A 13,301-nucleotide genomic window follows, 5' to 3' on the forward strand; every position below is an offset into this window, starting at 1 on the left:
ATACAGTGGCTCCTAATGAGACAGCGAAAATGAGGGGACAGCACAAGAGATACATGCTTTGGGAAAAAAGAAGACCTGTGAAAAAGAAACCAATAATTTCTGATGTGTCATACGAGTAGATTCAGTAGTTAATGTTAGCAGAAAGCAATTATTGTATATTCACACTACAGTCCTTTAGCAAGTGTTTCTAGCAGAGAAGTTAATATGCTGAGGCACAATTCACTTTCTGGAACAATCCAAAAAACAGTGATGCAGGTAATGAAGGTCTAGATTATTTTCTTTTTTTTTTCTTTGTGGTAATCGCTCACAGAAAATCTCCATGAACCTCAGAGAATCATACTATCTGACGTGTATATGAAAATTTGCCCAATTGGTAAGCTGAAAATGGGCTGTTAAAAAAAGTGCTCCTTTCCGAGGAATCATCAAGTTTTTTTTTTTTTTTTTTTTTACTGAAAGCTTAATGATCAAAAACTAAATAATATTTTAAAGGTAAATGAGTCTATGCATGATGGCTCATCAGAAATAAGAACTGCCAGCATTGCCTCTTCATACATGATGAACAAAAGCTTCATGTCAAAATGTTAGTTGCTGCACCTAATTAAAAGCTCACACTATTACCATTTGATCCAAATCTCATATTTACAGATCATGCAAAATGCTGTTTTCTTTTTGGGGTTCAGTTCACATATACTTTACAATGAAAATCTGTTGCAGAAAACACATTGTAAACTTAGTATAATTTCACTGGTAAAAGATGAGGTCAGAACCAGGTTCATTTTAAAAGGAAGTTGATCACTCGGTAGACTCCAGTACTTATACTGTTTTTCAAGGCACGTTTAACATGAGTCTAAGATATAGCCTTACATATACTCATACACCACCTGGTTGTCAAAACTTACATAGATGCAATTTCTGTGATAACTAATACACTCCCACTTGGGAAACATGTAATTTAAATGGCACTGTAATCTGTGAAACCTCGGCCTAGTATATTCATGGTACCTGAAGTGAAATGTAATAGCAGGGACGTCCTTCTCATAAGTAGACTGTGATGTGATCAGTGAGCCTGAAGAGAAAACAGATTTCATTATACAGTGACCATTTATGTCCGACTCATTGGTACAAATACATCTTCATTTATTTCACATACATTTTTTTTTTTTACTTTTACTTTTGAAGTTTTCACAATCTAAATGATTCAACAACAAAATGAGGAACTACCACAACAAAGTCCAAATTTCCTACTGGGGAAAATTATGCAAATGTCACTGTAGTAAAATTGACACATGTAGCTTGCCAACCAGCAAAGGTACAGTTAAAGGAATAAAAAGAGACAAAAATAGGACAAAAAGGTGGTTCATGTAGATACTCTGACCAATACTGGGTCATCTTTATGATGATCCAAGTGTCATGTTAGATCCTGAACAGTGTTTGACAGAGCTTTTGTAAAATGCTCCACATTTTTCATAAATATTCTTCTATTTTCATTGATAAATAATATATATTTATTAATATCTAGGAGTCAATTGGGGGAGCAGGGACAGATAATCACCCATAGGAGCCCTTCCTGAATCCATGGAAACTTCAAAAGTCTGGAGAATGTTCTTGCTGAACAAGTGAGTTTGTATCAATTTTGGCTAATGCATCCCATGAATATTGCTATGAATAGTTCTTTTGAATGAATATGTACATACATGTACATAATGAAGCATTAGGTACACATATGCAAAGTATTGAACATAGGAAATTATGGACTGTTTCATAGATTTGTTCAGTGAATAAGCATGGCGCAAGACTAAACAAAGTAGGTTAATAGCTTAGATACAAATTTGTACTGTACATGGTTCAGCAGAGTCTGTGGATCCAACCCAAAACTGAAGGGTTCTTTTTGGGCATATAAATTTCAAAAAGCTGATAAATGACACCTATTCCTTTCACGTCCCCTTGGTGGCAACAGTTTTCATTCCTCATCCATACTGAAGTAGATGCCTGCTGGCAATTATTTACGAGGATGTCCTATTACGCTTTTCGGTATTTGAAACACAGTATCCAAGCGTTTTGTCAAGATCCAGTGTTACTGATACTGCTCATCTTGTTATGATGCCCCAAACCTTTTCACTACCACTCTCCCTGCAACACTGGGACGTTCAGTAGTCCTATTTGCAAAAAAAAATTACATTGTACTTTGGGCATTCCACAATCCAGAGTCTCGGATCTATAAAAGAAGTCACATCATTTTCATGTTAAAACGACGAGGACCAGCTTGTCCCTCTGCCGAGTCAACGTTAGTGCCATTAGACTTTGACCGAGGCACATATTCAACATCTATGTTGTTTTTATGTTTTCCTTTTCCTCTGCTCCAAACAAAAAGGAGCAGGAAACAAAACAAGACCACTCCCAGGAACGTAAAACAACCCATAGCTGTTGACACTAGAATAGTCTTTAGGTCCAAACCGAGGGTCACACCGGTCGTCCCATTGGCAGTGGTATTGCTGGGATCTGTGTAGTACTGGGTCCTGTTAGCATACAGCGATCCCAGACTTTTCACCGCCAGTGAAGTCATCAGGGTGTCATTCCCAGCAGTGTTTGATGCAAGGCAAAGGTACACTCCGCTGTCTTGTACCTCTGCTGACTTGATTTCCAAGGTACCATTGTTGTGGACGGTCACTCTACCATGGCTCCTACTTGTCAGAACTCGCCGGCGTGGGGACAACCAGGAAACAATAGGTCTTGGTGTCCCCTCAGCACTGCAGCGCAACATTGCCTGCTGACCTTCATCCACAGTGATTGTTTGTGTTTTATTCTCACGAATTTTTGGCTTGGTGCATGTTACGTAATAAGACAGAAGAGTCTCTTTAAACTCCTTAAAAGGCCTGCCACGGATACCCTCAGGTGTACTGCACTCTGGCTGTGAATCCCCAAAGAATATGGAATGCCGTTTTCTGTAGGATCCACATGAGACGACAGTCACACACCAAGGGGTTGTTGTCGATCAGAAGAACCTCGAGAGCCTCAGGGGACTGAAAAACACCCTTCTCTAGTGTATCCAGTCGGTTATGTGAGACATTAAGGACTTTAAGACCCCGCAGGCCCTGGAAGGCATACGGTTCAATGGTGGTTAACTGAGCACCAACCAGATGGAGCTCTCGCAGCCGAACCAGCTCCATGAGCATACCCCCCTCAATGTGCCTGATGCGGTTGAAGGACAGGTTGAGGTGTGTCAGGTAGGGCAGATGCTTCAGGGCTTGGTAAGGGAAGGAGGACAAGTTAGTGTTGGTTATAAACAGCATCGTCAGGTTGAGGCCATGCAGGGTATTGGCTGGCACATGGTCTAGCAAAGGCCAATTGTCAATTTCCAAATGCCGCAGCCGGAATAGCTTTTTGAATGAGTAAGGATGCAAAGTGCTGATGCTGAGGTATCGCAGATGGAGGCTGACAAGGTTATGCAGGTGGGAGAGGGCCTCAGTGGGCACAACTGTAAGATTGCATCTTTCTAGGGTTAGTATCTCCAGGCTTAAAAGTCCACTGAAAGCACGGTGAGAAATGTAAACCAGATCATTGTCACCCACTTCCAAAAACTTTAGGTTGTGCAAGTCCTGAAACATGTAATCCAGGAGGATGACGATCTTGTTGTCACTTATATCCAGTCGGGTAAGATTAGTTAAACCTGCAAAGACGCCTAGAGGAATGAGCTTGATACGATTGCTCTTAAGACTGAGTGAGTGCATGTTAAACAGGGCGTTGAAAGCTCCAGGTTCAACATAACTGATAATATTTCCACTGAGGTCAAGTTCTTCAAGCCCAGGAAAGGCAACAAAGTCGTCAGGGTTGATCATTGTCAGTTTGTTCTTACTCAGGTCCAGGATCCTTGTCTCTGTTGGGATGCCGTCCGGGATGCTGGGCATGCGTTTACGGTGACAGACAACTGCCTTGCTCTGCGCTGAACACTCGCAGCGCGAGGGACATCCCAGGGTAGAGCCCACAAAGACAGCCACGAGGGCCAGTCCCAGGAATGGTTGCCAGCATGAGACGACCGTGTGCAGCATGACTTTGCTCATACAGTCGACCATTCTGTCACGGTTCTACAAGAGAAAGAGAGAACAAGGAGAAAGAAAGAAGTTAGTTAAACACTCAAGAAGGATGTTGTTGTTAGACAAATGTCTAATTCTTGCCATCCTCTTTCCATTTTGTTACTTAAAAAAAAAATACAGGCAAGGTGAACTGCTCAGTTCTGAATTTTGGATGGGTCTCCTAGTGTTGATTAAATAACTTCTTTCTCTCTTGCTTTTTCTGGCACAGTTGAATATGTCATCTATCTTTGTTTTCCTTTCATCCATGGGATTCTAATCAAAGCATAACTCTGTTGGTGAAAATGCTTCCCTGGTGAGTGTTGGCAGTTGTTTTGAGTTTCACCAAAATCAAATTAACTGTTGAATGAATATATATTGTAACTTTTGGAGTCCATTGTATAATGTTACTTTTTGTTGTCCATTGGAAGAGCTCTGATAAATCTGAGCCTTCAGCACAGATCAGGGTGGCTTGCATTGCCCTTGTTGAATCTCTACTCAACATATTGTGGTTTTTTTCACACATATTCTCATTCTCTTTCTGATTCCTGCAAATAATAATATTTATAAAATATCATCCACCCTTCTCTTGGAAAACACAACACCAAATAGGTTAAAGGGGCAAAGTGAAAGATATTAGTCATGAAAGAATGCTTGGTGGTTTATGAAGTTCATGGACAAGTGTGACCAAACCTAGTCAACCAGTGAAAATTGTTTGAGAGCATCATTTTATACTGTGAGAATATTGTGATTTTAATTATAAGAATTACCACAAAGGTCACAAAAGCCAATAAAAAAGTCTCATGTTGAATATTTTTTTAAATTGTTTAAAAATGTATTCAAATAGTACGCAACCAAATGGTGGGTGTTTTAAGTAAGTTATTCTGGTAATTGTATCATCTCCATTAAAACTGACCTAAAAGCAATTACTGTCACCTCAAGGATTCAAAAATCAGAGAAAAACAACAAAAAACCTCTTGATCAATTTCAACATTCACTTCATAAAATCCTGTTTGTGTTACTATGATAGTTCAGGGCTGCCACAGTACAGAGTGTGAACCATAATCTTACTTGACCATTTATGTCTTAAAACACAGGTTAGCAAACACTACTAAGGAAACAAAGGAGGAATTCTAATTTTTCCTTTATGTATTTCTTTGATCGAAAAGATTAGGACTGGCCCATTTAATTTTAAGTGATCTTGTTCAATGTGTACATACATGAAATAAGACGAGAGAAATATGTGGCATTCTTGTACATGTGGCTCATGTATATATGTTTCCATGCAGCCTCTGCAAAAGTTCACATTAAAGCACAACCTGGTCCATCATTAATCTATTTATGTATGCTGGTTTTTTGATCCATAGGCCTACTCATATATATATATCACATAAGCACATGGAGTTGAGGAGATATATGAACTGAATGCACTGGTTGCTACAAACAGACTGCGTGACAGGTTGCAAAGATTGCAAACCATCCCTGCCTCATTTAGTGTGTCATGGGCTGTGCTAAATTTAAACAGTGAGAGGAATAATCTGAATTTCTCTCCAGGCTCTTAATATGCTAAGAGATTATGGTGCAAAGATAATGTGATGGCATACCCAGCAAAAGAGAAACATTATGTAAAATTAAGATATCATTTCAAATAACTGAATCACATTGCCAAGCACCAAGCGGTTATGTGTCAACTCAGAGTATCAAAATTTAAGACCACTGCAACACTGTGTGCAATTTTTTTTTATACATTGATGTTGTGTACATTGTTTTCTGTCAAAGTGCCACCACACTGATCTTAACTGATCTTTATAAAGCAAACATAGCCAGAGGCAGTGGCTTAAATGAGTCACTGGATTTTTACATTTATTACTATTTCTGTTTAGATGAAAGGTGATGCACTGACTTTCTCTAGTATTAATGTCATTGGCCTATATTTTTCTTAATAAAAGTTGTATATATTTGTACATATTCCTGGCATTAATGTGTACCACTGATTTTTCTTGATTTTCCCATTTCTGTGTCTATACCTTCCCTTTTCACCAGTCTGCTATAAAGCTGTATTGCCATAGTTAGTGAGCACCATATGGTTAGCTCTCTATTGCTGCAGACTTGTATAACATTGCCAAATGTGCATAGGCTCGTTTAAGTGTTCCAACAGCTTTCTAATATATTTAATTTGAAATGTTAAGATAAATCCTTGCTGCTGTAAAAGCAGTGCCCTTCCATCTTTGTGCTAACATACTAATTGCCTGAAACACGTGTGCTATTACATACATCATACCTGGCTTTTGCTTTGCAAGTTGTTAAGCAATATGGGAAAGAATACGCATGTTATTGATTCTTTCATTTTTTGGCCTTGGCAAATATATTTTCAGTTGTCACAGAATGCTTGGTCAGTTTCTGTCTAATAAGATACTGTTCTATTGCCAGACTTTATCAATAATTTTTTTACATTTTATTTGTATTTTATCTAGACAGTATAGTTCCTATACAGCTGTTTGCATTAATCCAAAATTAAATATGCTTATATTCAGCATAGTCAGGTATTGAATGTATCTGATATCGATACAGAAAACAAGGGAATTGGCAACATTATTGGAAAAAATGGTAAACAATAAAGAATCCTTATGCCTTGTGCAACAGCCAGTAAATCAAACCAAATGACTTTTAATGACTTTGTTGAATGTCAAGACCAATAAAATATTCCTAGATACACATTACTAATGTGATTGTGACACACATACAACATGCACACACATCTCTGATTTTTGTCCTTGCCTTTCTTCAGATTATTCCCACAAAATAACTACCTTATGCACACACAAGCTGTCCACATAAATTGCAGCACCATATGATTCAATGGTTTACTAAGAGGGTGTCTAATCAGGATAATGATTGGATGTCTCTATAACAGTGTGTAATCAGAGTAAGAGTGAGCCTGTGATGTGACCCCCTCACCTGGGCGCTGCTGAATGAGAGAACCATAATGCAAGTGCATCATCAGTAGCACACGCTAAAGTGTGTCTTGTGCAGTAGCAAATGCTGCATAGAATTAGGCAGATGCCCTGGGGCAACATCCGCAAATAAAATCCCAGCTATCTGCTTGTGTAGGGTGGACTTCTGTGTGTGTGTGTGTGTGTGTGTGTGTGTGTGTGTGTATCTCACTGCTGGCTACATTTCTTTTTTCTTTTTCTTTTCTTTTTTTTTTTTTTGAATTTCCTTATAATTTCCTTGATAATTTGAACTGTGAACCACATGTTATGATCTGTGCCCTATGTTTTATGCTGATTTGCACTGACTATGTACTGCTTGAGACATTCAAGGAATTTTTCTCAAGACAGAATACTGGATGGTAAATTTTGTAACCTGTAATACAGAAAAAAAACCCACATTTGAATTCTACCTTAGTTTTTCAGCCTTGAAAGAAAAATCTATCTAAACAATATTAGAAAATCATTTTAGCAGTGTAGGCTGCATTTCAGAAAACATTTCAGATTAATATGGACAACCTGTGCTAGGTTAACAATGCAACATCAAGGTAAGTAAAAACAACCAATATCTCCACAAAATGAGATACTAGTACAGTGGTGGAAGGTAACTAAGTTTTTTTTTTTTTACTCAAGCACAGTACTGAAGTACAATTTTGAGGTGCCTCCATTTCTATGTCTATTTTCTGTTACTTTATACTTCTACTCCACTATTGTTTTGCTTGAAAATATTGAAATACTTTGCCAAATTTATTTGACAGTTGTGGTTACTAGTTACTTTGGAAATTAAGATTAAGTAAATCATGAAAAAAATATTCAGTTGGCAAAAAAACAAAAACAAAAAACAACAAAATTGTTAAGGATTAATGGTGGTCCCCAAACACTGGTTATGAGATTCACCACAGAATGATTTCCCATTCTAAATGTATTTGATGGTTTTCATTTAAATAACTGTTTGATGCCCAAAAACATGTTTCTCCTTTACCATTAATCATTTCATTTTAAAAATGCTGCTTACTCATTAATGCGTCAGTAACAATCCAATACATCAGTCTCAGGGGCCCTTTTCTGCAAAACAAGTATTTTTTACTTTTGATACTTATGTTCCTTCACTTAAGTGGGATCTTTTATATAGGACTTATACATGTACATACATGCACTGTAGCCACAACATAAAATGAAAAATCTCTAACCTCTCTACTACTGCTCTTTCTCTGGATTACAATTACAATCAGGAATTGATCTGAAGGTGTCTTAGGGTAAATATTATTTATTTTTTCAGTTTTTCCCAACATTTCCATTTTATCTCAATATTCTGTAAATTTCCAGTGACATTCAGTAACAGCCCTGTGACGGCAGAAATCCTGCAATGCACAGTGAGATAAGACGACACAGTGAAGGTGTTTCTATAATGTGGCCCCTGACCCACATTAGTGCAGGGTTGGATCCTGAGAGGGGGATGATAACAGCTAATGGTGTCTGACTCAGCATAAATCAGTGAACAGCCATTTCGCAGGGGTGCTGAGGTCACCTGCGCAATGCCATCATCCCGAGCAAATGTACACAAGTGGGCCAACGTGAATCTCAAACTTATGTAATACTTTTCCTGAAATTATGATTTTGTCCTTCCACCATGAAAAATACAGTGTATGAGAACATATTTGTCATAGCCCATATTTTACACACATACAGTTTTCTATTCCCATCACAAACTAATTTCCATATGAATCACTGAGACATGCAGGGTTCTTCCATCCCATGATGCCACTCTTTACTTTTCAACACAGCCTGGGGCTAACTAGTAAGAGGATGAGTAGGGATGATGTCTGTCTTTACCAGAGTGGCAACCTCAGTCCTCAACATGTTATTAATCACGATTCCACTTTGCGTGTATAATAAATAGCCTCACGTATAAGAAATTTCTTCATCCTCAACTTCACTATCATATATAATTACACTAAATACAAGCTAATTTCGTATGTCTCCTGTCAGACTGATATAGCTTTGTCTAGTTTTGACCGTTGTACTCTTGACTTGGTGTCTAGGTGAATGAACGCCACAAGAGGTTTTATCAGACAGAAATCTAGAGGTGAGAATGGAGGTACTGCCTACAGGAGATTGCAATCGCTCCCCAGGCAGTCGAGTGATATCTTTCCTGGGTCATCACCAAATTTCTGTCTGTATTTTTCTCTCACTATGACTCTTTGACTTTGTTCACCCTTTTTTCACCTACTCTCTGTGTACCTTATGTAGTATTTTGTATTTTTGTACCATTATTTAGTAGATTTTTTGTGCTACTGTTTTCTGCCACACTGTTGCTCTGACTCTAGCTTATTATTATTATTATTATTATTATTATTATTATTATTATTGTTATTATTGTTATTATTATTATTTCTGGTTTGGTGGAATTTCCACAATGAAAACACAGACCAACTGAGTCCTAAAGTATATATAGTGATGGTGGTAGTGTGTAACCACCAAATGGATTAGCAATGTAAAAAGCAAGTCAATAACATTTTAGTTTAAAAGTGGTAAATTACCATGCTTATAAATAGTCAATCCTGCAATGTTTCACTAAAATGTTGGGTGTATAATAAGCACAGGAAACAATATATTAAATATCATGATCATGATTATTTACAGTGGTAATATGGTGACAATGACAATGGCAGCAAGTGTTTTAAGTGTGTTTAATATCTTGTGATTTTGATATCTTAAAACTATAGTGTGAACAGAAAAAGAAATAAACATTTAGTGTGCCAATTATGTTGGATTTTCACACATATACGGTAATTTTGTGTCGTAATGTTGCAAAAGTGCAGTCCACAAAAAAATTGATATGCTGAAAAGTCCGTCAGTAAGGACATTTAACTTGTTTAATTTTGAGGAAGAGGTGATTTTAGAATGAAAGCCTGACATTTATATGTATTTATTCATTAATTCTCTTTTAGGGGAAAATCCACAATAAAGCTTTAGTTTATGTTCTGCTGCTTTGTTTTCCTTTACTGCATATTTGTACATTCATACACACAAAATAAAGAGTATATGAATGGATATATGCATGGTGATTTTAGATATAGTACATAAAGACCACAGCCGTGGTCCTCAGCGTATGCTTTCCTGTAAGCTCCTCTGAATTAGAGCAGCCAGAAACTCCACAGAAACGTGGTCAATGATTTTGTTTTAATTGGAGCAAATTAAATCAAGCAATCATGGGTCAGTTTGCTCATCAGTGTCTCTTCGCCTGCCGGGCAGAGTGGACACCCACTACCCATGTTTGATTTCAAATTATTTACCAACTAATTAGCCCCACAGCTCCAATATGAAGTGAATATAATTATGCAAAATGATAAATTAAATCACTCAATGGTAGACCTCACTGTATAGGAGGTCAGCTTATTAGACAGCAACATGATCTTGGCAATGGAGGGTTTAAAGTCTGACTCACTAAGATCTGATGCACACATACTGAGTGTATTTTGAAAAACTACAGTTGAGTTGTACATAACTTATTTGTGCTCCTTAAATGCTTTAAAAAAATCATGTTTTGAATTTATTTGAATACAGGCTATGAGAGCACGAAACCTGTTCATCTGTTAAAGGATTATATAAGCTGTCAGTTCAAGTGAAAACATGAAAATCAAAGTTGGCATAATACGGTTTTTCCGCACTAGCAATGACACTGTATGTCAGTGGTCGACTTTGTAACCACCGCATCGTGTTTACGCTGAGTCTCTTAAGCCATAATCCTGGCAAACTATTGGTTGTAAACATTTTTGCTTTGGCTTTCATCTGAGGGGTAAGTTTGCACACCCTGAACGCTCACAAGGCACTTCTTATTTTGCCCAAGTAGTTTGAGGATTTAGATAACAACTTGGCCTCTGTGCAATCAACCAATAAAAAGCCACTTGTGAAATTGGCCTGCCTCTATCTCCCATGGAAAGGTTTTCAGACTGTGTTTGATGTGGCCCCCAGGCACTGATCATCGAACATAATGTGATTCCTCTTCACGCAGAAAAAACCTCCCTGCCTTTATGGTGGATTTTGGGAGACAGTTACTTTCTTTACCCAGCAATTATGAGCACCCCTTAAAAAGCATAATCAAAGCGTCAAATTTTGATATTTTGACTTGGAAGACGGCTCCGGTGGAAGAGCCACTTTGAAAGGCAGGAAAAGGAGGAAAATTAACACTTAGCTGGAGCAAAGCTGCAGAAGGAACAGGGCTGTGTGAGGAGTAAAGCAATAATAAAAGCAACATTATGGGTAATCATGCAGGCAGAGAATGTGTTACATACTGTGTGCAGCAGTTATACAGCAAGTTCTCTTGTACATTTGCATCTGACATGGCTGCCCTCACATCAGTGGATCCCTGTATACACAGTACATCTTAAATCACAATTTAAGATAAAATCATGTCACCACTTTGACTTATACACATAGTCTACTGCATGGCTTGTGTCAAGAGATGGTTAATTTTTGCTTTCTGAAAACAGAGGATATGCAAAAGCAGAGTGTCTGATGGTCTTAATTTCCTAAATACCTAAAAAAAAAAAATAACAGTACATCCTCACAAGGGTCATTGTAAGGGAAAGTTATTAAATCATCATTTTACTTTAATGAGGCTTATATTTTATAATGATGCTACCCTGAAGGAAAGATGTTATTAACTTGCAGGTTAGTTCATAGTCAGAGTGTGCAATTAACCCACCTTTTCAAAAGAGCATTGGCGAGTAATCAAATGGGATCATAATAAGAGGGAAGAGACTGGAATGCTCTTTGCCTTATCCATTATTGAGAGGATCTTTGTAAAGGGCAGCGAAGCTTTAAGGTGAGCCCTGCCAACATGCAAAATGACACTATACTCCTTTAATAAACCACCATCAATCTGACTTCTCATGCAACAGAATGCCTCCTCTGGATGTGACCTGGATACGATTAAACAATTCAGCCTCCATCAATTTTTCCAAACACAAACAATTAAGAGGAGAAGACAGCAGTGTTTCTAAAGGTAGACTGAGTAGAGTAAGAGAGAACAACAACAGCAGAAGCAACCGTGGTGATTCTCAATGCACACAGATAGCAGTGAAAAATATGAAGACCCTTGTTGGTAATTTTCACAACCGTTTTCATAAATTGGATTCAATGTGGCAAAGTATATAATTCATTAACACGCACACTGCAAGAGCAACACGAACGTAGTCACATGATCAAGGGTTTTGGGACCTAGAGCCCTTAACAGTGAGGATCAACAGCCTCGAGGCAATAATAGGCTTCCATGCACAAATTGCCCTTCTGCTTGGCTTGCGGAGCGAAGTCAAAGCTCAATTAATCCGTGTTAATTAGAGATAAACTTGGTAGATTGAGTCAGTTGCTCTTTTCTGTGTCTGATAACCCTTAGTTTGGGAAGGAGTCAAAACGACCGCATCAAACAGCCGGATCTCGATTCATCCCACAGGAAAAGCCTCTGAGAGAGGAGAGTTAATCCTGTGTTTAATAGCTATTAAAAATTCTCAACTTTGGAGACAGGAAGGAGCCTGTTAAAAGGTAACAAAACTTGGCAATTAAATGTGTGAGGATAAGAATACAATGGCAACAATATCTTCTTAATACAGGGGAACAGAGCATTGTCATTTCATTCCATTTACAGAGTGACAGATGAAAAAGAAAAAAATCAACCAATTTGTCAGCTGATTAGAGAGTAATGTGTTATGTATTAAACGTTTTATGGCAGGGTCAGAATGGTCTCCAGAGAAACATCTGTGTTCTTTCAGTATGACTAGGACATTCAGGACATTAACCGGGGCAAATAGTCTAAATAGGTGCAAATTGCCCAAAGGATATATTACAGATGTTTCTTCTAACAGATGTGGAACACTGGACTGCTTATCTGATGACAAATAAATAAATAAATAAATAAATAAAAAATCTACAGCTAGATACGGCCACTTTTCTGTATTTACTTTTAGCTTATCCCATGTTAGGTGTTCCACATTTTATATTATTAGATATATAATTTGGTTTTGATGAGATTTTGATCAGAAAACATTTAAGTGTGAGTGAAAAATCAATGGAAATAACTTTTTTTGGTTAGTATCTCCATTAAATTTTTCAATCAATCAAACAAGTTTTTAAAAGAATAGTGAAATAAAAAATACATTTTCCAAATGTTAGTGTCTGTTAGTGTTTTTATATTATTTTTATTATTTTTTAAAAATATTTTATTTATCTTATCTTGAACATGGGG

At 37.5% G+C, this 13,301-nt stretch overlaps 1 protein-coding gene across 1 annotated transcript in view; it reads right to left on the reverse strand.

The window, feature by feature from the left end:
• Positions 1-1,113: 1,113 nt before the first annotated feature.
• lingo2 (leucine rich repeat and Ig domain containing 2) overlaps positions 1,114-13,301 on the reverse strand; it is a 40,091-nt gene continuing 27,903 nt past the window's right edge. The window contains 2 exon segments of the mRNA XM_018693712.2: positions 1,114-2,941; positions 2,943-4,082. Coding sequence (XP_018549228.1) covers positions 2,228-2,941; positions 2,943-4,070 — 1,842 coding nt within the window. The 5' untranslated portion in view covers positions 4,071-4,082 and the 3' untranslated portion in view covers positions 1,114-2,227.

This window comes from Lates calcarifer, linkage group LG8 (genome assembly GCF_001640805.2).
Source record: "Lates calcarifer isolate ASB-BC8 linkage group LG8, TLL_Latcal_v3, whole genome shotgun sequence".
Lineage (NCBI taxonomy): Eukaryota > Metazoa > Chordata > Actinopteri > Centropomidae > Lates > Lates calcarifer.